We start from the raw sequence: 24,538 nt of genomic DNA, 5'->3' as shown, positions 1-24,538 counted from the left end.
CTGTGTGTGTGTGTGTGCATGTGCGTGTGTGGAGAGAGAGAAACATATTTAGCTCCCATGTGTAGCCTGCACAAAGACAAGAGGTGTCGAGTACACAGAATGAGGTAACGGTAGCCAGGGGTGAAAGAGCATTTAACTAGGGTTCAAATGAGTCATTTAATGTTCCTTTATTCCCCAGGCCTTGATGTGAGGCCAGGCCAGGCCAGGCAAACTCGTTCTGGTCAGACAGCGGGAAATTCCACCACATGGAATGGTGTTGGTGGTCTCTGCTCTACTCCAGCCGGGGAGCCCACACAGCTAACACCGGCTCCTTCCACTAATGAATGCGCCCACCCACGCAGGACCGTCCCCCCCACCCCCTCCTCCCGACCCTGGCCCCAGTCAGTGTGCCATGCCACCACCAACCGCCCTCCAAAGATTCGGTTCAGAAGCGAAATTTGTTAAATTAGAAATTGCCGGCATCCGCCTCAATAATGAACCAAATCAAAGGCCCTCCTGAGGAATCCCCTGGGCAACTCCTGGGAGGTGCCAGAAGGAAATAGTCAGCCCTTCCCCTCCCTCTTGCTGCCAGCCTCAAGGACCTGCTGCCTGGGAGGGGGCGCATGGGTACAGGACGCGCCAAGCCTCGGAGGTGGGTCCCACCGAGCCTAGGTTATTTGTTTTTCCTTGTAAGAATGCTAATCAAAGTGAAACTTTAACCCAACAAACAAACAAACAAAATATCCTGAGTTGGCTCTCTGCGCGCAGGGGTGGCCAAGGAAGGCAGCCTGAAGGGTTCCTTTATGACCAGAGGCGTTTTTGAAATGAGACAGCAATGGCTGCTTTATGAGGAAGTGGCAAGACAGTCACCTCGTTATCCTTACCACTGTGGTGGTCCGGGGACCACCCAGGAGCCTCCACCATGATAACCGCTCGGGCTGAGGACTTTTTCCGGGGAACCAGTTGTCCTGAGTTGGGACACAGCTGTCTTTCTCCAAAAGAACAGGTCAGTGTTTCTGACAGGATAGACCTGGAATCCCACGGCCACCTCGCTGGGTTCTACGCCTCAGCGGAGTCATTAGAGCTCACATTCCTACCTTTTTCATATCGCCTGAGCTCTCCCCGCAGAATGGGGGGCTGAATGAGAGGTGGGGCCATGCCCAACTCCCTGGAGAGGCCGCGGCCTTCAGACTGGGCCCACCACCAGAACATGGGGCCGAGGGCTGGGAGGGAGGAAGAGGAGGAGGAAATAATCACCTCGTGATTGAAGTGGCTTGGGATAATAAATATCCACTCTCTTTTAAACACGGCTCACCACATCCTGGGGGATCCGGAAAAACTTTCCGCTTCGCTCCTCCTCGCTCTCACCCCCCCAACAGCGGTCCGCATTCCGGACGCTTTGGGAGAAGGCCTTTGATAGTAGGGGGCTTGTTGGTTCTGGGCTAATGGCCCTCCCCAGCCGCTTTGAATCCTGTCAAACACCTTCCTATTTTAGGTGCAGGAAGTTCGTAACAGTAAAGACTGGAAGTGGTGGAAGGGGAAGAGGGAAGGGAGAGAGAAGCAATGAGGGCATCTGGTTAGCAGGTAGCCAGCAGCCTCTCAGGAGATCCATCGAGCCTGTTGGGCGTGCCCCACCCTGGGTGTGGGGGACAGAGAATGGAAGATGGCTTTGAGTCCCCAAGGAAGATGTGGCCTCTTCTTGAAGCCCCAGCCAAAACTTGGGTATAACTTGTTCTATGAGGAGGATGCTTGAAAATCCACAGGCTGAACAGATCAGCCCCCTCTAGAGCAGATCCCTCCCGCTGCCAGAAGAGGGCAGCACATGCCGCTACATTCAATGAGAGCCGGGCCACCCAGGGCGGAGGGCCGACACCAGGGAATTTGGGGGAGGATTTATGAAATTAGCAGCAGCAAAGTAGCAATAGCTAACCCATAATGGTGCCTATGGTGTGCCAGGAACTGTCCTCAGGGCTTTACTGCATTCATTCATGTCATTAACATGACAAGGCTACAAGAAAGAACACTGTTAGAATCTCCCTATTACAGAGGAGGAGGCTGAGAGGTCTAGAAATTAAGAAACTTGCTCTTAGAGTCTGAGATGTCCTGAGACAATGGTCAGCAAATTATTGTCCAAGGGCCAAATGCAGCCCACTGGTCGTTTCGCACTGCCCTCAAGCTAAGAATGGTTTTTACATTTGGGGATGGGTGAAAAAATTCAGAAGACTATTTCATGACTCCTGGAAAGAATGTGAAATTCAAATGGTGGGTGTCCGTAAGTGAAGCCATATGGGAACACAGCCACACTCCCTTGCTTGTATGTTGTCTGTGGTTCCCTTATATTTCCAATAGTGCGCTGAGCAGGTGGGACAACCTCTGTGGTCCGAAAAGTCTAAAATATTTATCTGACCCTTTATAGAAAATGTTTGGAAGCAGGGAAACTGGATGGCTCAATCAATTAAGCGTCTGCCTTTGGCTCAGGTGATGATCTCAGGGTCCTGGGATCGAGGAGTCCCACATCGAGTCCTGCATCGAGCCCTCACTGGGCTCTTACACTGCTCAGCGGGGAATCTGCTTGTCCCTCTCCCTCTGTCCCTCCCCATGCTCCTGCTCTCACTCTTTCTCAAATAAATAAATAAAATCTGAAAGGAAAGAAGAAAGGAAGGAAGGAAATGCTTGCCAATCCCTAACCTATGAGACAGGTGTTAAGTGTTTCCAGGCACGAGAGACAGGGACACAGCTGACCCTTCAGCCAATATGGAGTTAGGACAGACAGCCTAGAGGGATCTGAAAGTAATGCTGACCTCAATTCACTTTCTTTCCAAAGGCATCACTCAAGGCCAAGCGTAAGGAGGATCTGATGCTCCATGGCAGAGCTTCTAGCAAATTACAGAATGTTCCACTGGAAAGTTTATGGGAACCATCTACCTCTCATGTTTCATTTTTTCATACTTGACATCTCTGAAATCAGGCTGTTTCTCACAATCAACATGTTATAGTTGAAATGAAAGGATTTTTGTTTCTCTGAAAGCATCTTTTGTTTTTTACTGGTAATTAAATAATGAGATGAGACTTGAGATCAGGCAGTTCCTACCTCCATAGGTCCAGCCTCTTTCTGTGCCCCTTCAGTGATGGGACACTCACTTCTTTTGTTGGCAGCCCATTGTACAGATTTAACTAAACTTCTTAATATTGGGATGAAGCCCATGAGCCTCAAATTCCATACATCAAGTGGGGTTGGCCTTGTTTACTTGTTTACTAGAAGGGAGTGAGGGGTATAGCTAGGAAGCAAGTACTCAACCACTGGGACAGGGAGGTGCACACAGATCAGGGGGCCGGAGGAGCCCATCTGCTGGAATGGTCAGCCAGACAGGCAGGCTGCGAGGTGGAAGGGCAGGAATGAGCTCGTGTGGACACAAACCACTGGGCATGCGGTGCGGAAAGAAAGATGGCCAGGGCTATAGACAAAATCTTTTCCCATCAGCGTCAGCCAGGAGTATGGCTCACTGCAAGGGGCACCTTTTAGAAGAGAGAAGTCAGGACAGTTTGAAGATTCAGGCCTGAGTGCAGAAAGGAGCAAGGACAGCAGGTGCATATGGCTTGGTCATGCTACCATAGATGAGGGCTCTGGGGGGAGATGAGGGGAAGAGAGAGGGACAGGATGGGAGTAACTGATATTGTGTTAATATGTGCAGTGTCATCCTTTAATGACACATCCATCAAGTGAGAATGATCATCGCAATGATGAGATGAGCTCACTGAGGTTTCTAGAACATTCCAAGAGTCCTCTTCCTGATATGTGGCTGTGATTGCCAATTTTCTCAGAATAAGCCCACAGAGTCCACTCCGTGTTTCCAGGTCTCAGGATGGGAAGCCACTGATGCGAGTCTCAGGAAGGAGGAAACCCTGGCCTTTGTTTGCAAACAGAATCAGGATTGCTCAGCGAGCTTCGTGGCTAAGGAACATGTGTTTCAGCAAAGGATCTGGGGTCAGGAGGTGGTAGGAACCATGATAGACTCTCCTTCCCCCTGTGGTGGCTGCCGGGTTTGGATTTGGGTTGGTGAGAAGGGGGAGCAGAGGGCTAAGCCCCAACCAGGTGCTTTTCATTTGGGGACATGTGTCCTGGATTTTCTGGGACAGTACCAATTTCTTATAATTGGATTATTTTCAATGAAAGCAATTTGTTAGACATCTGATCTTCAGTTTGGAAAATACAGGCGCGACACTTCTAACTAAGGAAGGGCAAAAGCTAGAGACAGCTCAGTCTGTGGTGTGGGACTTTACACTAAACACACAGCACTGTGTCCCAGCACACCTTCAGTACCCAAGGAAGGCTTTTAGGGCTTTATTTAGGAAGGTAGAAGTATTTTATTAGGACAAATACTTTAGGAAGGGTATGGTAGGATAGCACAAGTCGTCCATAAATGGAGAGGGACACATCTTTGCAAAGGCAGCCCGCTCAGGTGCCTGAGCCTCATGGTGAAAACAGACATGGGTGGGCGGGCTGATCTGAGTCTTGGAAATGACAAAAAGCAGGAGGAGAGCTGGTGGAATAGGCCTGAAGCTGCAGGGGGCTCTGAGGGCCCTTAAGATACATGGAGAGAAAAAAGAAAAAAAAAATGCATTTTGGGGGGAAAAGGGGTGCCAGTCAAAAAAAGTCTGAAATATTTATCTGACCAGGGTGGGGGGAGGGAAAAGGTGAAGTAGGCACCTGCAGGGAAAGAGGACAGAAGTCACAGGAGCGTGAAGTCAGTGGCCTAGAGTCTACAGATAAGGAAAAGGGAAATCACACAAGGCAAAGGCCATAGCCAATGAAAATAGCAGCTCCTCTGTACCAGGACTCCAGCCCCCAGATCGGTAATACTAGTTCCTCTTCTGGGAGGTCGGTATGTTTTTGTCTATGGGGAGAACCAAACTGTAGCTGACCAGAGGGTCCCTTTGGGCTTCGCGTGCTAGAAGGTTTAGTGCCAAATTTGTGGTCTGCATCTGTGTGCAGCACTGGCTTTCCTTTCACACCCCGTTCTCATGTATGTTGCGTGGTTGTGCATCACGTGCCCCTCCGAGCAGTTATCAAGCCTTTCTGGAGCGAGCGGAGTGAGGATACATTTGAAAATAAAAATGCCCATTAGGCAGAAGAACACAAAGGCAAAAATACAAGAGAATGCTGCATTTGGAAGAAAGAAGAGACGAACGGATTCCAAGGAAACCTTGAAACACCAAAACCATCCAAACTGGGAAAAAAAATCATTCGGCTTAGAAACACGGGGTACCAGCAGACTGACATGTATGTGTGTTTTGTAGCTAGGGAAAGCCATAAGGCTTCACATGATGTATGGGTGAGATAAAAGTGACTGAGGGGGGCTTTTTACACACCATGGGAGGTAAGGAAAAAGAGTCCCTCGGAAGCCAGCATGTGCACAAGGATGGCGATGGCAGCAAGTGCAGGTGTGAACGGAACAGGAGAAACACAGGGATGTTGCCTTAGTCTACGTGCATATGTATGTCCACTCCCTCTCCAAGCAAAAAGAAAATGGGAAAATAATACCGACAACCACACGGTAATGATCCTGGGCAGGAATGTTAAGTGTATCTGGGGAAACGGAATGGGGCTGGAAGAAATGTAAAAGGGACTTGAAACATAGTGAGTAACAGAGAACTAAAGATGCAGGTTAGACCCCTTTGTTAATCACCCAGCACATGCCCTATGTTCAAAACCCGAAAGAAATTTGTAGACTGAATAGGATTGAAGCATACGGAAAAAAGAGATATTGTGAAAAATCAAGTAAAATAGAGTATCCTTCAGCCGGACTAGTGTCAGCAGCTAAAATGAATTTCTTAAAAGCCAAGGGGTTTGGCAGAGATTTTCAGTCTGTTCAAACAGCATTTTGAGGGTTACACATGCACAGTGTAAGGTGGGTACGCAGAAAGAAAAGCCCAGATCGCCATAGAGAAGACGGAGTAGGGAAAACATGTGTAAGGAGGGCGTGGGTGGAAACCCACAAGCAAAGGGTTGGAGCGGAGGAGCAGGGTCGTCCCAGCGGCCCAGAGCGGGAGCCAGGGTGGGGCACAGGAGTCAGGAGAGCCAGAGCTGCAGAGTCTCTGGCCAGGGGAGCTCCATGCGCCACGATGGCATCTCAGAGGAGAGTGAATGCCGCAGGGCCAGACAGCAACACTTTTGGAAAGAGATGGAGGATGTGATGTGAGAGCTGGAGGCCCACACACTGCTGAAGGTAGAGGCCATGCCACCGCCGGATTCTGCCTCTGAGCCACGCAGCAGGGCAGACAGCGGACCGGGGTGGGGACAGAGCTGACTGCTGCTGACTGCCCCTGTGTTACCAGATGCGCCAAAGGCAGGATGGACAAAGCTGGCGCCATCCCATGATCCTTCAGCTGCAAACCTTCACTACTGCACCCAGGAGGCTAGGTAGCCATCCTGTTGGATGGAAAAAGTGCCTTGCAGGGGCTCAGAGCAGGGACTCCCACAGCCAAACCCACACCCAGTGCTACTCTCTGCACGCGCAGGGATGTCCCTTCTCAGGGCCACAAATACTGCCTCCCAGTGGGCTCTTGATCCCACTCAGAGCGGTCTCCTCCTGTGCCTACACCCCCTTGCCTCCCCAAGGGAGAAGGGCCCTGCTTCTCTGGCCAGCCTAGACTCCCACTTGCCGTGTAGGATCTGAGGAATGGGCTGCCGCAGGCGAGGGGTTGCCATCAGAGAAGGACGCCCAAGGACCCTTCCAGGGAGCTGTGCACAGCACGAAGCCTCCCATAATCCTTTCCATAGCATTCTGTACCACAGATCACTCTTAAAAACAAAACAAAACAAAACAAACATTCCTCCCTCAGCTTCAGGATCTTCCCTGTCTCCTGCCTTTCCCAACTTTCTTCTCCACTCCCTGGCCAATCCTTCTTAACCTTCCTACCTGACCTCTCTCTCACTGCTCTCCCATAAGTGTGGGTGAACCTTCATGCTGTCCCTAGTGCTCCCTTCCTGTCACTCATGGACTGTACTATATATATATATATATATATATATATATACCCCCTCAAACTACACTTTTACCCCAGATCTCTCTGCTGAGGTATACCTGTTTGCCTCTGGATAACAGCACAGAACAAGAGCTGACATTTGTCTTTAAAAAAAAAATTATGATGATGATGATGATGATGGTATTCAGTATATTATGTTACATGCAACTCATGAATCACAGAACACTGCATCAAAAGCTAATGTTGAACTATATGCTGACTAACTGAACAGAATGAAAAAAGAGCTGATATCTGAACCCAGTGCCGGCACTGTTCCTGGCACACCTACAAGGTACAGACATTTACTTCCCCCACTTTACAGATGAAGAAACTTGAACCCCACTGAGAATTGCAGTAACTTGCCTGGTGTCCCCAGGCCAGCAAGAAGAGAGGGAAGCTGGGGTCTGAACCCAGGCGGTGGATTTCAGTCTTTAAGCTGAATGCCACACAGCTGCTGGTCTCTGAGATATGGGGAAACAAACTCCCTGCATCGCCTGCAAACCAGGGCGGTGATGGGAGAAATCCCAAGTGACCAGAAAGTACGGCCATATAGCGTCTTACTAAGTATGGCATCTTGAGACTTTTATTTATTTATTCAGAGAGCATGTGAGCAGGGGAAGGGAGAGTGAGAATCTCATGAGAAAGTCCAGGCTGTCTTTAAGCGAACTGAAGAGCACGTCTGAGAAGGGGACATGGCAGGGCGTGGAGGGGGATCCGCTCTCAGCAGCACAACGGGACCCGGCTGGGGCGGCTATCGAGAGAGGAGGCCGTACAGTGACAGACACCAAACCAGAGCACAAAACCCTAACTTGAGGTCGAAAGCAACAATCCCGAAGATGTGACAGGCAGGCCCAGGTCATGGAACCTCCTCCCTGTAGCCTTTGGAGAAGAGGAGAAGACACCAAGAACGTGGGAGACAAAATGAAACGCGCAGAAATGAGATGATGTAAGTGCAAGATTTGGAAGTGCTGGCTGGGGGTGCTGGAAATAAGAGCTGAAGTGGGATTTTCTGATACCAATATTCATGTTTGCCTCGTTTTTTCAGTAGCAGCTATAATCAAAGTTAACAGTAAATGAGCATTCCCCACGTGTCAGAATTTGTAGGCCCTGACTTATAGAGTCAACGAATCTGCATTACAGAACTGGCCGTGCTATTAATCGCCTTATTTGGCAGATGCAGAAACTGAAAGCCTTCCTAAGTGTATTTTATAGATGCAGAAACAGAGGCTTAGAAAGAAGTCTCTCTAGTAAAATTGTACCACTAGAAATGGCAGATGTGGAGTCCCAACACAGGCCAGTAATCACCTGTTCATATGTTTTCCACCCTCCCCCTCCCCCCCAGTTAGCTCTTTGAGGGCAACGACTTGGTCTCATTTGTCTTAACCCCTCTAGAACCTAGCATAGTACCTGGTACACAAGAAATGACCTTGAAACATTAGCTTGGGCTTGTAGCCGTTCGAGGCAACCCGTGTTTGCTGAATGAATAAGTGAACGACCGAATGTACAAACTAACAAACAGTTCTCTTGTGTGCTAGCTATGAATGGCTCCCCTGGATGGGGGCTGGGTCTCAGTAGCAGGGAACTTTTGAGGTTTTGTGAAACAGGAACATTTTGAATGACAGCCCCAGTATCCACCACAAGAGTGGAGAGATGACCCACAGGGCAGGACCACATCACCATGTTGGTTTTTTTCACACTTTGATGTCAAGAGGGCAAGAAAGGCACACTGCCATGGCCGGCGCATCTATGGGGACTAGGAGGCTTTAGGTGATAAGGTGGGAGGGAGGGCTCTTCTCAAGAGATAATGAAGCTGAAAACACAAAAGGGAGAATCTAAAGAAGGGATATTGAAGAAAGAGATGCAGAGTTGAAGATCCAGAGAGAGAAATGGGAAAGAAGCATGCGGAGGGGTGTCAATGGAAGCCTGGGGGGTCTCCTGCTGCAGCCTCCAGGGGGGCCACTGGCGACACTGACGACAAAGCTGGCAGGAAGCTGAGCTGGGTATGACCTGTCTCTGGGGCAAGTGGCTGAGTGCAGTGGGCCACCGAGCTACTCTCTGTCTTGGCTTCTGGCTTGCTGAGCCTAAGAACTTCTGGACCCAGCAGACCAGAACTGGAAGGTAAGGGTGAAGGGAAGGGAAAGTGAAGGAGGAAGGAGGGTGGTGGGAGGGTAGCAGGCCGTAGTTACAGGGAAGGAACAAATGCACGGAGTCCAGTTCAAGGCAGGACAGAAGAAACCCCATGCCAAGGGCTATTATGGGGACAGGCTCTCTGGGACAGCAGAAAGGCTAGGGCTCTGAAATGCACAGATGAGTCTGGGCATAAGGAGTCACAGGGACAGAACTCAACCCAGAGAAAAACAGGGGGAAAGAGAAGAAGTGGAAACAATGGAAATTGGAGAGCCTTGAGTTTATAAGAAACCGATACGGGATGTTCAGTGGAAACTGCTGCTTTGGGGTTGGGATCAGAGAACTGTAAATATGGATACGATGTCAGTGCCATTTGTAACTTGAAAACTCTGGAAGGTTCCAATAAGATAATCCTTCTGAGGGTGCTTTGACAAGTCTGAAGGAAGGTATTTGTGGCTGAGAGGACAGGGCCTTGGATGTGGGATGTGCAAACCAGAGCTGAATTCCCTGGCACACGCGGCCCTAAAGGGCTACCTTCGCGTCCCAGCCCCACCACAACAGTGGGTGGCCCAACACCCCAGAAATCTGTTCTCCCGGTGTTACAGGCCAGAAGTCCAAAATCAAGGTGTCAGCAGCGTCGCGCTCCCTCCTGAGGCTCTCCAGGGAGCCCTTCCTCATCTCTTTCAGCTTCTGGTGGCCCCCCCAGTCTGGTTGTCACAACCCAATCCCTGTTCCACCCTCACACAAACATCTCCCCGGGTCTCTGTGTTCCCTTCTTACTTGGACCCCATTTGCAGTTAAGACCTCATTCTCAAGTCCCCAGTGGACATGGCTTTGTTGGGGACACTCCTCTACCCACCAAGGTCCAAACATCAGGGAAGCAGGAGCACTGAACTTGTTTAAAATCTCTCCATATCCCTTCTTCTTCTTCTTGTCACTGAAGGCTGGTTTCCTTCTCATGCCTCCTCATGCCCCTCGAATGGCTGCCGTGATTCCCAGGATAAAACCTGACCCTCAGGTTTGGGGCTGCGGGCTCTGGTCATTTTCTTCAGTCTCTGCTGCTGGCATTTTCCCACCTCCACCCCCACGACCTCCTCCCTTTACTCAAAGCCCACTGACTCTCCCTTCACCTCCTGAAACCCAGTCGAAACCCCCTCAGAGCAGCTTTCTCAAAGGCCCTGTGGTAAATCCTTCCTGCTCTGAACACCCCTGGCAGACACAGCTTTCCCACTGCACCAACTCTGTTCCTGCCAAAATGTCTTCCCTTTCGCGTCATGATAGCTGCCCTTCCTGGTCACCTCATCCAAAAAGATGCCTTTCTCCTCTGAGCTCCTGAAACGTCTAGCATATCCCACCACGTGTGGGTCCATCGTGTGTTCATTAGATGGTCATTCGTTCACTCCTTTATTCACCAAGATTCGTGCAGACCTTGCTCTGTTTGGCCCTGTGCTGGGCTCCAGGCTTCTGCCCCTAAGCTTGTCTCATTCTCCCACTGGGAGGCAACAAAACTTCTTTTTCCTCCTAAGTCTTAACACAGTTTTTCAAGTGTGACACATACTCAATTTGATGGTTCTATTCAAATTGCTTTGTCTAGTTCTTAAAGGAAAGGCTAAATGAAGTACTTAAAGTGTGAGGAGCTTAAATGAGGCATTGAGACAGACCCCTCCAAGAAGCCCTCACAGGAGAACTAGTCTTGGGCTCTGCAGCCAAGGCCGGACGGGGCATGGGCCAGGTTTTGAGCTGCGGCTCCCCCAGTATCCTCTGCACTTGCAGCAGGGGGAGGAAGCAGAGGGCCGGGCTCCCTCTGCAGTGTGCACCCACGTGGTGACCGTGCTGTCCCACCATGACCTCTGCACGACCCCTTCAGAAGGCCTGCAGGGACCAGAAGGAAGCTGGGATATGTGGTCCCAGGTAGGGCCTCCCAAGAACCCAGGCAAGGTCATGAATCTGGGACAAATGGCCAGCGGTATGGCCAAGGCAGGAAACTTCTGTGCAGACCATTACGGGCCCAGAACACAAATTACCTCCCTCCCTCCAAATTCAGCACAAAGGCCCACTGGCCTTTTCTCCTGCACTAGACAAAAAGAAGGATCTACACCCCCACTCCCTGTGTCACGGGGGACATGGATGTGGGCGAACAGTGAACAGCACTGGTGCCAGATGCTTCCTGGACACGGGTGTCTGAGATGTCCTGGGCAGTGTGCAGGGCTGTCAGGAGTTCTGAGTGGAAGGGGGTCACTCACCGGCGTTGTTCTGCTGCTTTGTGTTTTTGATGTAGGCGGAGAACTTAGAGAAGATGTCGATGCCGGCCGTGTTGGACTCCCGGTGTGTCGCAGCCAGTTTAGGGTACCTGGAATGGAGGGAGTGGTGTTCTAGAATCAGTGAGAACTTGGAGCTCCTTTCCCCCTTTCTAGTTTTATCTACAGATCTTTGGGGGATCTTACGCTGAACCTATAGGAAGGGTGGACACTCTCTAGGGCTGCCTGTGGGGGATACAATCTGTGGGCAGGGAACCAGAAGACCCCTCAGAGGACCTGAGTCTCGTCCAAGACCACCATACAAAATTCTGGAGGTGCCCCTGACATTTCCCCAACCCGTATGAACTCTCCACTGCCAGCAGTTAGGATCATCCTTACTGGACGGAGCTAATTCTGGGAGCCAGGAGATACGAGGTACCTCGCCACCGAGGCTTTGAAGCTATTTCTCAAAAGAAAGCGTACCCCTGGTGCTCTTCTGAAGTAGCCTTCACCCACTTCTTATTTGAATGCAGTAAGAGTGAAATTTACCAGGCTCTCACAGCAGGACGAGTGTTTCTGATTACTTTATTTCCAGGCGTGGAGCTAGATTTGCAACGATCCAGCCTCTCACCTTGGCACAGGCTTTCATGTGAAGCCAGAGGAAGGTAAGAGGCAGACCCGAGTTAGGACAAGTTTCTATTGTCTCTAAAACTGAATGAGATACACTTGCCTGTGTGGGCATCCCTGCCTTCAACCCCTTAGCACCCTCATATTTTCTAGGAATGTCATTTCACAAAAATTGTATGGGTAGGGCCAGGTAGGGGTGGAATGAGATGAGGGACGGTGGCTTACTTATCATCATTATCAGTTGTGTGGATCTTTGTGATCTCCGGGTGAATAACTGTCTACTGCCCACTGTTGGATTGCTTTGGGTTAAAATGAAAATACCTTTTAAATTTCCTTTAATGTTGTAAATCATGTGAATGAGGGTCTTTAAAAATTACTTGTTTTCTTTCCTTTCCTCCCCTCACCTTTCCTTTCCTTTCTTTCTTTCCTTTCTTCTTTCTTCCCTTCTTTCTCCCTCTCTCTCCCTCTCTCTCTTAATCTCTCTCTTTTTTGCTGCTGCTCTTCGATTGACCCAATAGCTAGCTAGGACTAACTACCCAGTCTTGTGCCTTGCTAAGTGACTGTTTAATTTCAGATACTGCCATCGGATGACTCTTCAGAAAATCACGGGGTCCAGCCCTCTGCCATCAGGCAGATACAGAAGGCATTCTGGTGCTCACTCTACAGGGAAGACAACTAGAGACCAGAGAGGTAAAATGGCTCTTGAAGGACCCACGGATCATAAATCATTGCGGGACCATGAGAACCCGGCCTGCCCCCGGGGCAGCATTCTTCCTGTTCCATCACACCACTGCTCTGATACCTGCGAAAGCTAACTTGTACTGAGTGCCTGCTATGTGCTGGGCACGGTTTTAGCCCCCTTACGAGTATGCATCAATTAGTCTTCACAATCCTGTTGGTACTCTGATCGGGCTCATTTCCCACGTGAGAAAAAGGAGGCCCAGAAAATTTAAGCCATTTGCCTAAGGTCACGTGGCTAGGTGGCAAAGACAGGATCCAGCCCAGGCAGCTTCACTCTGGAAGCCCAGCTCTCCAGTTCGTGTTCTGTGGCCTCTCTTGGACTCAGCTCTTCACCCTTAAAGGCCCACAGCCCTCCCTCCAGCTCAGCTGAGCACGATGAGTGCACTCTCCATCCGCCTGCAGATGGCGCTCTGCACAGGTCCGGCGCGCATGTCTTCCTGAACATACTGGAAATAAGCAGATTCATCTGCTGTCCCTGGGGTACCAGGCAAGATTCCTGCAAGATACTAGGTAAGCCAAGACCATAGCAATTTAAGATCATCCTTCCCCATTTTGGACTTTGCACACAGAATCTGGCAGGCTCTCAGAACTGATTGCTTTAAATTATTATTAATAAATACCAAGTGCTCTGTGCTCTTGCTTGGTAAGGTAAAAAGAGAAGGGTCTAGAAAACGCATTTTCAGTAGACTATTTGTTTGGGTTGGTTGTTTTGTTTTGCTTTATGCCATCATTTGACCAGACTGGCAATAATCTGACCATTTCTTCGCCATCAGTGTGGACCCAACATGAGTAGATAGAACCAAATCTGAGACACGCGACAAAGGGCCATGTGCTCAGAGAAAGCAGGCGAGAGCTGGCCTGTCTTCTAAGCGCTATGATTTCCTGAGACTTTACTATACAGCTTAATGTCCCATCTGAAGTTTGTCTTTGTGGGAAATGCGTATCCAAATATTAATCTCACAGATTTCGGTAACTAGACTTGAGGAGGCTGCTCTACTGGGATGTTAAAGGTGTTCATGATCGCTCCGTATTTATACCATATTTTGTATATGCAGATAGATGGGCTACAGAGTACATTCTGTTTCTCTAGAACTCTGAGAAATACATTTCATTCAGAGGAACATCTTTGAAATAAGACTGTGATATGGTCTGATGACAAAGACGTGGTGAATTTTTCTTAACTCGGGAATTACTGAACTGCAGCCCACAGGGAAGGTGCAGCCCAATATCTGTTTATATACCTCTCATGAGCTAAGAATAGTTTTTTAACATTTTTATTTTTATTTTTTTTAAAGCTTTTATTTATTTAGTTGACAGAGAGAGACACAGGGAGCCCGATGCGGGGCTCGATCCCAGGACCCTGGGATCATGACCTGAGCCAAAGGCAGATGCTTAACAACTAAGCCACCCAGACACCCCCTTTTTTTTTTTTTAACATTTTTAAATCACTGAAAAAAATCAAAAGGAGGATGGTATTTTGTAGCCTGTGAAAATATATGAAATTCCTACTTCAGTAATCATACGTTTTATTAGAACACAGCCACTTGCACTCATTGACATGTCATATATGGCTGTTTTCACTCTACAGCAGCATAGCTGTGACATAGACTCTACGGCCCCCGGAGCCAAAAAGACTTACTATCTAGCCCCTTACAGAGAAGTCTGTTGACCTCTGCTCTAACTGATGACAATTTCTCTCCATTCTATTTTTAAGATCTCTTATTTCAAATGCATTCATCTCAGACTTACACTTAAGTTTCATTTTGGAATACAAAATAGTTGGCCTCTCTCACAAAAAAATTCTTTTGTAAATATTAGTGAAATATATATATTATATAGATATATATGTATTATCATATAATTATATTATATATAAATATTATAATATATGTGTATTACTACTTATAATATATGTACCATATAATATATATGTATGTGTGTATGTGTGTGTGTGTGTGTGTGTATGCAGATGGAAGTGCTCTAACTGGCTTAGGGCCCCCACCGACTTCTCACTGACTAGCCCCAGGCCACCATGCCACCGAACACAAGGGGCCCACGCAATAAACCCAGCATGCATTAAGTATCCCCCATGGCCAGGTCCTGTCTCTGGTGTTGGGGATACACTGCAGAAAGAGAGATAATTCTGCCCTGATGGAGGGGCCTCTGCCGATCCTAGGGGCTCCCCTGGTATCTTGAAAGTTGACCCTCCTTTTTCTAATGAGCTGAAAAGTTCTCTCTCTTTTCCTTTATTCCTGCTTCTTCATCTCACCAAGCCCTCACTTGAAAAGCAGGTTAATGCTTCTGACTCTTCTGATCCTTGGCTGTGTGCTTGTTTGTCTTGTCTCTGCTAATTAAGCAAATGATCCTTAGAGGTAGACATGGTCTGGCTTAATTATTAAGAGACATCCCTTGGGATCTGCGGTTTTAAGACAAAGGTCCTTAGGATTGCATGTGGAAGACCGTCACAAACAAGGTAGTGACTTAGTTTTCTAATACTTCAATATGTCGCTTCATGAGTTTTTTCCTCGATGTCCAGCACTAGGCTCAGTAGTATCATCTTTTATGACAATCCCACGAGATCAACATTACAATCATTATCTTACAGATGTGAGAATTAAAGATTAAATATCCATGTGCTTCTCTGAATTTCCCAGATCTTGCCTCTCAGTTAAGTTGGGGTCATGCGACTGGATTCTGGCCAATAGGTTGAGAGGGGACGTGATATGACCACTCACAGACCTGGCCCTTAAAAACATTTGGCACAAACCTTCTTACTTTTTTCTCTGCTGAAGGAGTCTTGGGGGTCACATATTCCAAAGGCTATAATACGGAAGAGGGCCATTCTGCCCACTTAGACTTGGCCAGAGTGAGGAATAAACTGTATTCTGCTACATTACCAAAATTTTGTGGCTGATTTGTGTGGCACAACCTCATGGTATGGATTGGAACGCAAGTCATTCTGAACCCAAAGTCCATCTTCTCAGCCACCACGTGATCCTGTCCTTGGTACTAACGCTGCTTCTCTACTTCCCGGAGGGTGAGAAGAAGCATTCCTATTTTTGTCAATTGTGAGATATCTACAAACACTTCTCAAAATAATAAATTCAAAGCGTCTTCCACTTCTGGCAATTTTCTGGACCCCACCTGTCCTCAGTACGTACTTGCTAGTTGACTGACTACTTGCCGTACCATGATATATTATCAATCTGCCCTTCTGACTTCTTCTCACAGCATTTTTGCACGAGGGGTATTTTAAATAATAGCCAGCTCTGGAAAAGCACTTTGAGATCCTCACAGGATCATAGAGCTTCTGCTAAAAGGCATCTTAGGGACTACACAGTTCCACCCCCTCATGAGGAAATGGGAGAGAGGCTGACCCAAGGTTATCCACACTACGGAAAGGTGGCCAGAGTCTGTTCTCCTGCCTCTCAGTCTGGATCCTCTGAGCTCTGGCCACTCTATGGAGGTGAAAGGTGATGCCCAGCCCCCTTCAATCATAATCACAATGCTGATCCCAGTGCTTCCCTGTTGAATGGTAACTGGGCCAGTCTTAGGAAAGGAAGGGAAGTTAGTCTCATTTAGAAACTACTTGAGACTTCCTGAATTTCTTTTGACACCAAATGCTTTGTGGGACCAAATGTGATTTAAAAAAAAAATGGTTGGAGTGTTTGCATGTGGTTTTTTTCCTTTATAAAATAAAGCTAAGGGGAAAAAGGCTACCACGATTTCTTGGCTTTCTGGCAGTTTTTACAAACAGTGGTGTGATGAGAAACACATGGCAGAACAGCCTTCAGTGAAGAGTTCTGGGGGCTTTGCTGCCCCCTAGAGAGCCAGAAGGTCAAGCTGCGCTCCTACAGGGGCCTCCACTAAGGACCACAGGGGCCTCTCTGCTCAAATCAGTGGGCAGCCAGCTGGGGCTAGGGGCTTGTTGTGGGCAGCACAGCAGGTCTTCTTTTGTGAGGCTGAGGCAGTGGCTTGGGGGCATTTAGTGGAAGGTAATTATGACCTCTGGCCCAGTATGACCCATACAAAGTCATCAAAAGGGCATTCCTGTGGACTCCAGGACGTTGCCAGTCTCATCACTAGGCCCACCATCTTGGTGGCATTCTTGAGACATGCATTTGAGCAGGTCTGAGGTTCTGCTACTTGGGTGTGGTGGACTGTTGCGTCACTGACACGTTAGAAATGCATGAAGGAAAACCTCCCACACACCACTACAGTCCTGAAAAGGACATAGACCAGAGGTAGCAGAACTTAGGACAAGTAATGTGTGTGGAGGGGCAAGAGAAGAGGGAGTGTCTGTGTCAAACACTGGGTAGCTCTATTTGGATCATGGCAACTTTTTGGAATCTGATGAAATGACAGTGGATCTGACGATGGTTGTCCTCTGGAAGAACGTACATGTGCACCGGGGGCATGTAGCCTCTGGGGATCTCCCAGGCCCTCTTGGGAGTCCCACACTGTGGATGTGGGGCTGGACATCCCTGAGGAAGAAAAAGAGCCTGGGAAAGGCACAGCTGGTCAGGGTGGAGAGAGCCTGACTAACGTGGGCGTGAAGAACAGGAGAGTCTCTCCGGTCATCCTTTTCCACAGGATGGGACAGAGGCTTCGAGCAGAGAAGGAACATTCAAGGGGGCACACCACATGGCTGGTGGAACTAGGAGAGCAGGCCTCAGGCCCAGGGCTCAGCCCAGTTCTGCATACCTCCATCGACTGGCCTGGCAAAGGACCTGTGGGACAGCCTGCTCCCCACCGCTCCCGTTTCCCATTCCCCACTGGCCTAGAGAGTAGTGGTCACTCCTGAGCATGAGTATTACTCCTCAGAGGAAAGTAGCTTCCCCCTGGACAGTCCCATACGGGTCCCCCATGCATGGTTTAAACTGCAGACAGCATTCATTTTCTCTTATGGGCTTTCAAAACCAGCACCAGCGACAAGGCTGAGTCGCAGAATTGGGGGATGGCACCAGAGCCCTCCCAGGATACTTTCAGCACAGTGGCTGGCTGGCGTCCTGTTCGGGGATGCTGTGGCTTCTGGTGGTGGTTGAGATAGTGGTTATGGCCGGTTTAATCAATACCCTCATTTAAAGTCTACATTCAGCTGCTTCCAATGGGCCGGAGGCAGCTTTCCACTCTAAGTATAAAATTAAACCGTCCTAAGGTGGATGACAAAGAATACTCTTTAGGAAGAATGTATAAACGTTAAGGCTTAACCAGAGCATGGACTGGGAATTTTAATTTAACAGTCACTCGTTAGAGATGTGACCTTGGGCAAGTGACTCAACCTTTCAATGCTTCAGTTTCCCCAGCTGTAAAACAAGACTAGGTAATATCTATCTCCCAGGGCACTTGAGGACTATAAAAGTATTGATAAATAAATATAATTTCAAAATAAATACAAGATCCATTTATTTTGGTTTCCAGTGGCCCAATCCCTCTTATTTTAGGTGCCGAGTAGATACTGAGTCTTTCTTCCTCTCTCTGCCCCCAGTTCACGGTCACTGCCTTAGTTCAGCCACATGGCCTGTCTTTTGTGACCATCACCAGGTGGCTTCCACTAATTGATTTCTTCACCTCCAACTTCTCCCTCCTCTGCCCTGCTCATCCTCCCGCTCCCCCAAAGTAAGCCTGAAACCTGAGTCTGAACACTTTTGCTTCAAACTTTTCAGTGGCTCTCCTCCAGGATGGAGTATGTGTGAGACTTACCTGTATGGAATCTTCCTCTAGTTAAAACAAAACAGTGTGTTTGTTCTAATCCCTGATTATACTAGAGTATGAGGAACGAGTCTAGTTTGTTATAACTTTCAGAATTCATTTTCCTTCCCTCTGCACCCATTTTTCCATCAGGAGCAGCTGTTCTACCAGAGAGCCTATAGCCCTCCGGTCTCTTCCCCCACCCTCAAACCTTCAGGGCTGACTTTAGAAGAGGAGTCAGTTTTTTCCTCTTTGATTATGGGCTTCAACCAGACCTGATCAGATTTGTGACTTTATACTTGGGTATGGTTTTAAGTCATAGGGTTACTTCTCTCCTGGCTTACTCTAATTTCGTCAGCCTTCCAGCTCTCATTCTAAAACGAGGCCGACTTCGCCCTCGTTTAGGGGTCTTTTAGGCATAACGAACGGGGGAGGACTCATGTAGGGAGATGGAGAGGCGGCACCCTTCCCAGACTTCTGTTGAGGAGGTATATCCTATTCATAGGGTTGTCCACTCTTGGAGTTGGACTTGGCGGAGCAGTTTTAAGACTGGCAGCTCTCTGGGTTTGAGAAGAGGGTTCTATGCTCTGGACTGATGAGGCTCCTTTGGAAATCTGCCTCCTTGAAGCTAACACTGTGATTCTCTAATTCCAACACGGACCCACCCCTGCCCTTAGCTTCAGAAATAAGCAGCTCATTACTTTTCAGGAGCCAAAGTCTCCTCCAGGAATTCCTCAATCTTATTGACATCTGTCTTCACATCCCCGTTGAAGGTCAGGAAGGGCGGATGGGTGCCAGGGGCAAGGTTGTGCAGGTCGGCCGGCTTTCTGTAGAGAGATTGAGATTCAGGAGGTGGCTTACACTGGGGCATCTCAACTTTGGAAGAACCTACAACTTATAAATTAGACCCCCGGTTTGTCCAGCATGCCTTTCGGCAAAACAGACTTAGGTTGGGGGCGGGTAGAGCAGGGGAGGTTCAAGAAAGTTCTGAAGGAATGTGGTGCGATACAGGAGGCCTGTCCTGCAGAAGTCATGAGAATAAGTCACAATGAAGGAGTTGCCTTCTACTGAAAAGCAGAGTGATGGCAGGTGGCCGTCTAAATGAGCGCCAACATTTTAATACCCAGGGCAAAGGCTGGGCTCTGCTTTCAAAAGGTCCCTTGCCACTTAGCTTAACAAAAATGTACTCTTCAGGATGCCAAACTTTAAAAATCAATGAATTACATCTTATGTTTATACTAAGAGCTATCTTCTGTGTTGTAAAGAGTATATGCAACAGGAGAGAAAGTGGCCTTGGGGTCACCATGGCCCCAATCATGCCTAAGGGCGTGCTTCCACGCTTCCACCAGGTAGTGGAAATGCAAGAGCAAGATTGGAGCACAGTGGGAGAAGGAGGGTTGGTGGATGGGGGCCAGGACAGGGGCATGGGGCAGGAGCAGTGCCAAAGGAAACAGTAAGGAAGAGGAGGAACTACAAAGCACGCATCCCTACGCCCGGCTGGAACATCAGATTCACCCCAAATGCTCTTGCCGAGAACATAACCCTTGCGGGAGTCAGGAGTCAAAAACATTGGATAGAGCAACTGAAGAAAAGTAAACAAGGGGAAGAGAAGTCTGTAATGAAACAAATTCCTGGCGTAATCAGTTTGGGAGGGGAAGGGAAGAATTTCAATTACGGTGCTACTCCCCTATCGCTCCTTAAACACACATCCTCTCCAGCTACATTGTGTGGCACTTGGAACTCCTGAGACAGCTGGGACGGAGAGTGGTTTTAAGATCTCATCTACTCAGTCCCTTTGTTTACTTGGTGGGCGTCCCTCCTTTGGACAATGAGAGGACATTCTTTCCCTCCTCCTCGTGTTTTTCAGAGCTGACACAAGGCAGAAGTGCCTGGGTTCTCAGCGGGGCGGCGAAATCTATACTCATTTTATTTTTCAGCCATTACCTCTCTGTGGCTTAAAGAAACAGAGTTCTCTTTTTTTCCCCCCTGTGACTCAAGAGAACAGGGGCCCCTGGAGTCTGGCATCGCTGGGGAGTGCTGCCTAGGGCGGATGCTGCTCTTCCAGCCAAAGAGAGGCTGGTCAGCTGCGGACCTCTCTCTTCGTGGACCCTCTTCAGTGTTTTTAGCTCAAATTATGCAATTCGTGTTTAGGTGGATAGGCCAGGTCTAACTGACGGACTGTTTCATCTGTGTCGGTCCTCTGTCCTGACTGCCTCGCCAGCTCCGGAGGGAAGGGGCGATGCTAAGAAAAGTCAGTGTGTCCTGCCTGCTCTGAGCCAGGCACAGTCCCACACGTACCTGCTCCCCCAGGCCTGCCTCACGACATCCCCACAGGTCCTCTGCAGACGAGGCCGTGCTTCTGTCCCCATCGTACAGACAAGCAAACAGAGGCTCAGACCACCAGAAGGACCTCGTTCCAGGTCACTCGCCCAACAGATGGTGGTGCCAGGATAAGAAACGAATATTCTCTGAAATTGCTGAACTTTGTTGTTTCGTGTGTTTTTTTTTTAAAGTCCTTAACTCTGTCTCATAGATATATTTTCCTTCTTTGCTTTTGTTTCTTTCCTTTTCTATCCTTTTTAAAAAATTAGTAAATTAATTTATTTATTAATTAATTTATTTATTGCAGTAAGAAAGTTTCCTTATCTATTGACCTGGAGTTGGGCTACTGCGCAGCCCACCTCCATGGGCGTTGGTGGGTCAGATAACAGATATGAAAGAGCAACATAAGCATCTGAGGAACGCTGAGGTGGCTTCCTTTCCCATTCCGATCCCCAGCCAAGCATTCAAGCGCACTCCTGCCGATGATAATCCAGGGAAGGGAGGATGAAATCTGGGGCCTGGGCATGGTCTGTCCATTCAGGAAGGCAGGAAAGCATCTGGGAAGCCGAGGGAGCCTCCTAGCCGGGGCTGGCCGCTATAGGGGACAGGGCGAGAGGGAGTCCAGCCTGACAGAGGGGGCTAGGTCGCGGTGAGAAGCGTTGGGAGACAATGATGGGAACACTGAAGATCGGACAAAGAGCTACAGGCGGGTTTATTCCACGGGCAACGGGAAGGATCAGAAGGTTTTCTCAGTGGGGGAACCACATGACTAAAGGACTATTTTAGGAAGAATGACTTGAGGATAACATAAAGGATGGATCAGAGAGAGAGAGAGAGAGAACCTGGAAGGATGATGTCCAGTTGGAAGAACAAAGAGGCAGTTGGCTGGCAGTGGTGGGACCCGACCCCAGTGTGAGCTTAGGGAACGGATGAGAGGCCTCAGAGGTGATCCGCAGCACATTGGGACAATGCCCTGCCTTTGGCGACTGGTTGACAAGGGAGGTGCAAGAAAAGGGAGCCGGAAATTCTCCAGTGCTTAGAAAATGGAAGAACCCAGGGATTCAGGAGGGGAGCTCAACTCAAAGGGGAAACGACAGATAAAAGTTTTGACATCTAGATTTTAAAGCGATAATAGAAAACGCCAAGTGGAAATTGCTCTAGAGATTTCTAGATGGCAGGGTCCTGGGTATAGCATAATCTACATAAAGGTGACATGTAGAATATGTTACGCTCACCAGGGAAGAAGCTATACAGGCAGATGCTAGAGGCTCAGGGAGGGAGCCTTGAGCTCCTCTGCATTGAAAGGACAGGTAGAAGACAAGAAGCAGGATATGGGCCTGAAATGAGTGGCTCTTAATAGTGAATGATCCCTGGTATTTTTAACAACCATTAAAAGTGCATAAGCAACTCTCCATCCCAGCCTATAATTCAGAATGCTCACACTAAGGAATTCCAAAAATGAGAGCAATGCAGGGGAGATGGTCGAATGCCAACAGCCTGGAAACTCAGGAGCCTTACATCTGAAGTCCTACTAGGGTCCCCCAGCTTGGGATGCTAGTACCGCTGGAATGGCTGACTCCTGGATTTTAAGATATGTATGTCTACCTCTGGGCCACTCTCTATTGCATATCCAATATCTATTCCTTCCCACTTTCTTGCTACTAACACCTCGTTAGTTTGGGCAGAGAAATGCTCAGTCATTCCTCTCTAATATGTGGGGATGGGCCCTGAGACACATGGTCCATGCGGTGAGAGCAGGAGGCTGTTGGAAGCCATGGGCAGGCTTTCGCCCTCCCTCATAGAAAGTTCTCCGTTCGTGTGGCCAAACACATCCTTCCTTAACATGGCATTGTTTACCTTTTCAGATCCACAGTGGTGACATTGAACACAACGCCTTTCAGCCAGAGTATCATAAAGAGACGCTGAGAGAAGGGACAGTTGCCAATGCTTTCCCCATCAATTCCAGCCTAGAAAGAAGAGAAAGAACCAGAGTCCTAAATCAGCATGTGCATATTGGGAAGAAGGAATATACGCCCAATGGAGAACTGACTAAAACCATGACCCAACCTAACTTCAAAGGCAGTTGCCCTAGGTTATTGTCCTTTTCCTCAAGTCTATGCCAGGCAACGCCTGGCACACGGTAAGGACTCAGTAAATAGGTGCTGGACTGAATTTGAGTTCCCAGCATGGCGACTATGTAGTTATAACTTTCTGAAACCATAGGACCCTACATCTCAGGATAAAGGGAGACCATCCACATCTCACAGTCTAACATAAATGATGTTGGACCACCAACTTCTATACCTCCAGGTAATCATCTAGTTTATGCCTAAATGTCTTCACACACCAGTAATTTGTATCTCTCAAAGCACTCCATTCTGAGGGTAGTTCTAACCATTAGAAATGCTTTTCTTTGGCTATACCTAGCCAAACTACATTCCTCTCTAGTTTACTCTGTTGTACCCTTTGGTCCTTGCTCCATGATATATGGTGAGTAAAAAAAAGTTCAGACTTTGACCCCATCTCTCTATATCTAGAAGGCAGACTCAAGATTTTAATCAACAGCCCCCTTAGTTCTGACTAGTACTTGACCTTCAGCATCAATAAGCCATCATTTGTTAAACTATCCCTTTTACTTGATTAATGCAAATTCACTCATATGTACAAGGCCCTGGAGAAAATTAAACAGGGGATTCAAAAAAATGCATTTAGCCAAGGAGCTTGTGGCCTCCTGTGGGGTTGGCTGGCAGATAGGGCTGGAACACTATCAGATAGCCCTCCTGAGTGCTTGCATACTTCTTCTGCTCACTAGATTTCCCTTTCTCAGGACCATTCTCAAAATAGTGTGGTTTTTTTCATTTTTGTTTTTGTTTCTGTTTTATCATCTGAAATATGAGCCTAGTTTTATTTCTGAGTGGGCTGCAGAAACATGTATTTTATAACGACTTCATTTTCAGCAAATGCATGAACAAAAAAAAAAAGTTGGGTAACTGATCTCTGTATAATTCATTTCCACAGAGTGGTTTATGGGTCCCTGACATGGTACTTAGGGGGAGAAATCACTCATTCACTCAAGTTCACTGGTGGTTCCCCTGGAAACTGTGGCCCCATCAGGTGGTTGGGAGGCCCCCGGGCTTCCTGGCAAAGCTGGAAACAACTCAAACAACATACTGGAATGAGGGTTTATTAAGATTTTTTTTTAAAGAAGGAGAAAAAAAAATGCACTCCCAAAATGCAACACAGTATTTTCCCCTCTGAGGTTTGTTTTGCTGTGGCATTTGGACAGGGAGGGGCTGATGCTTTTTTCATACGTAAGAGTCTAACTGTATGCTTATTTCTACCTTGCAAATTGCTCCCAGCAGAGGCTCAGGTTTATCACGGAAAACTGGCGCCTTTGACGGTGTTGGTTGTAGGTAATTGCTATGAAATTACAGTTATTCTACCTCTCTCTTAACGATCCCCAAAGCCCCATCCTTATTCAGGTCTCGCTTTTCCTCTGTGCTGCAAACATACCCACTCCTGAGCAGCTGAGACACCACAGGCTCCGTTATACAAAATCGGAAAGGTGGGAGGCCACATTGTGGGCAACACACCTACCCACAGAGCTAGAGTTACTGATAAAGCCTCACTCAGACAGGCGACTATTAATTTAATAATAGCTTGGTGCTCGCTGGAGTTTATAATGTCAGCTCCCTAAGGCCTTCCCAAGAAGCACTCCTCAGGCACCTGGTTCCTGGTCGTTTAAGACATCCTGACAAAGGAAATCTTCCCCAGGGCTCATCAGAAGT

At 48.2% G+C, this 24,538-nt stretch overlaps 1 protein-coding gene across 3 annotated transcripts in view; it reads right to left on the bottom strand.

Annotated features, from left to right (window-relative positions):
• Positions 1-24,538, bottom strand: part of CLIC5 (chloride intracellular channel 5) — a 157,753-nt gene that overhangs the window by 22,983 nt on the left and 110,232 nt on the right. For 2 of the 3 annotated variants that reach the window (XM_047732579.1, XM_047732581.1), the window contains exons 2-4: positions 22,608-22,717; positions 19,130-19,255; positions 11,376-11,482 (exon numbers count right to left, since the gene is read on the bottom strand). In XM_047732579.1, coding sequence (XP_047588535.1) covers positions 11,376-11,482; positions 19,130-19,255; positions 22,608-22,717 — 343 coding nt within the window. The remainder of the gene's footprint in view (positions 1-11,375; positions 11,483-19,129; positions 19,256-22,607; positions 22,718-24,538) is intronic. The other variant, XM_047732580.1, reaches the window with a different exon arrangement.

The sequence above is a fragment of the Lutra lutra genome, chromosome 6 (genome assembly GCF_902655055.1).
Source record: "Lutra lutra chromosome 6, mLutLut1.2, whole genome shotgun sequence".
Lineage (NCBI taxonomy): Eukaryota > Metazoa > Chordata > Mammalia > Carnivora > Mustelidae > Lutra > Lutra lutra.
This window is presented reverse-complemented; position numbering and strand designations above follow the sequence as displayed.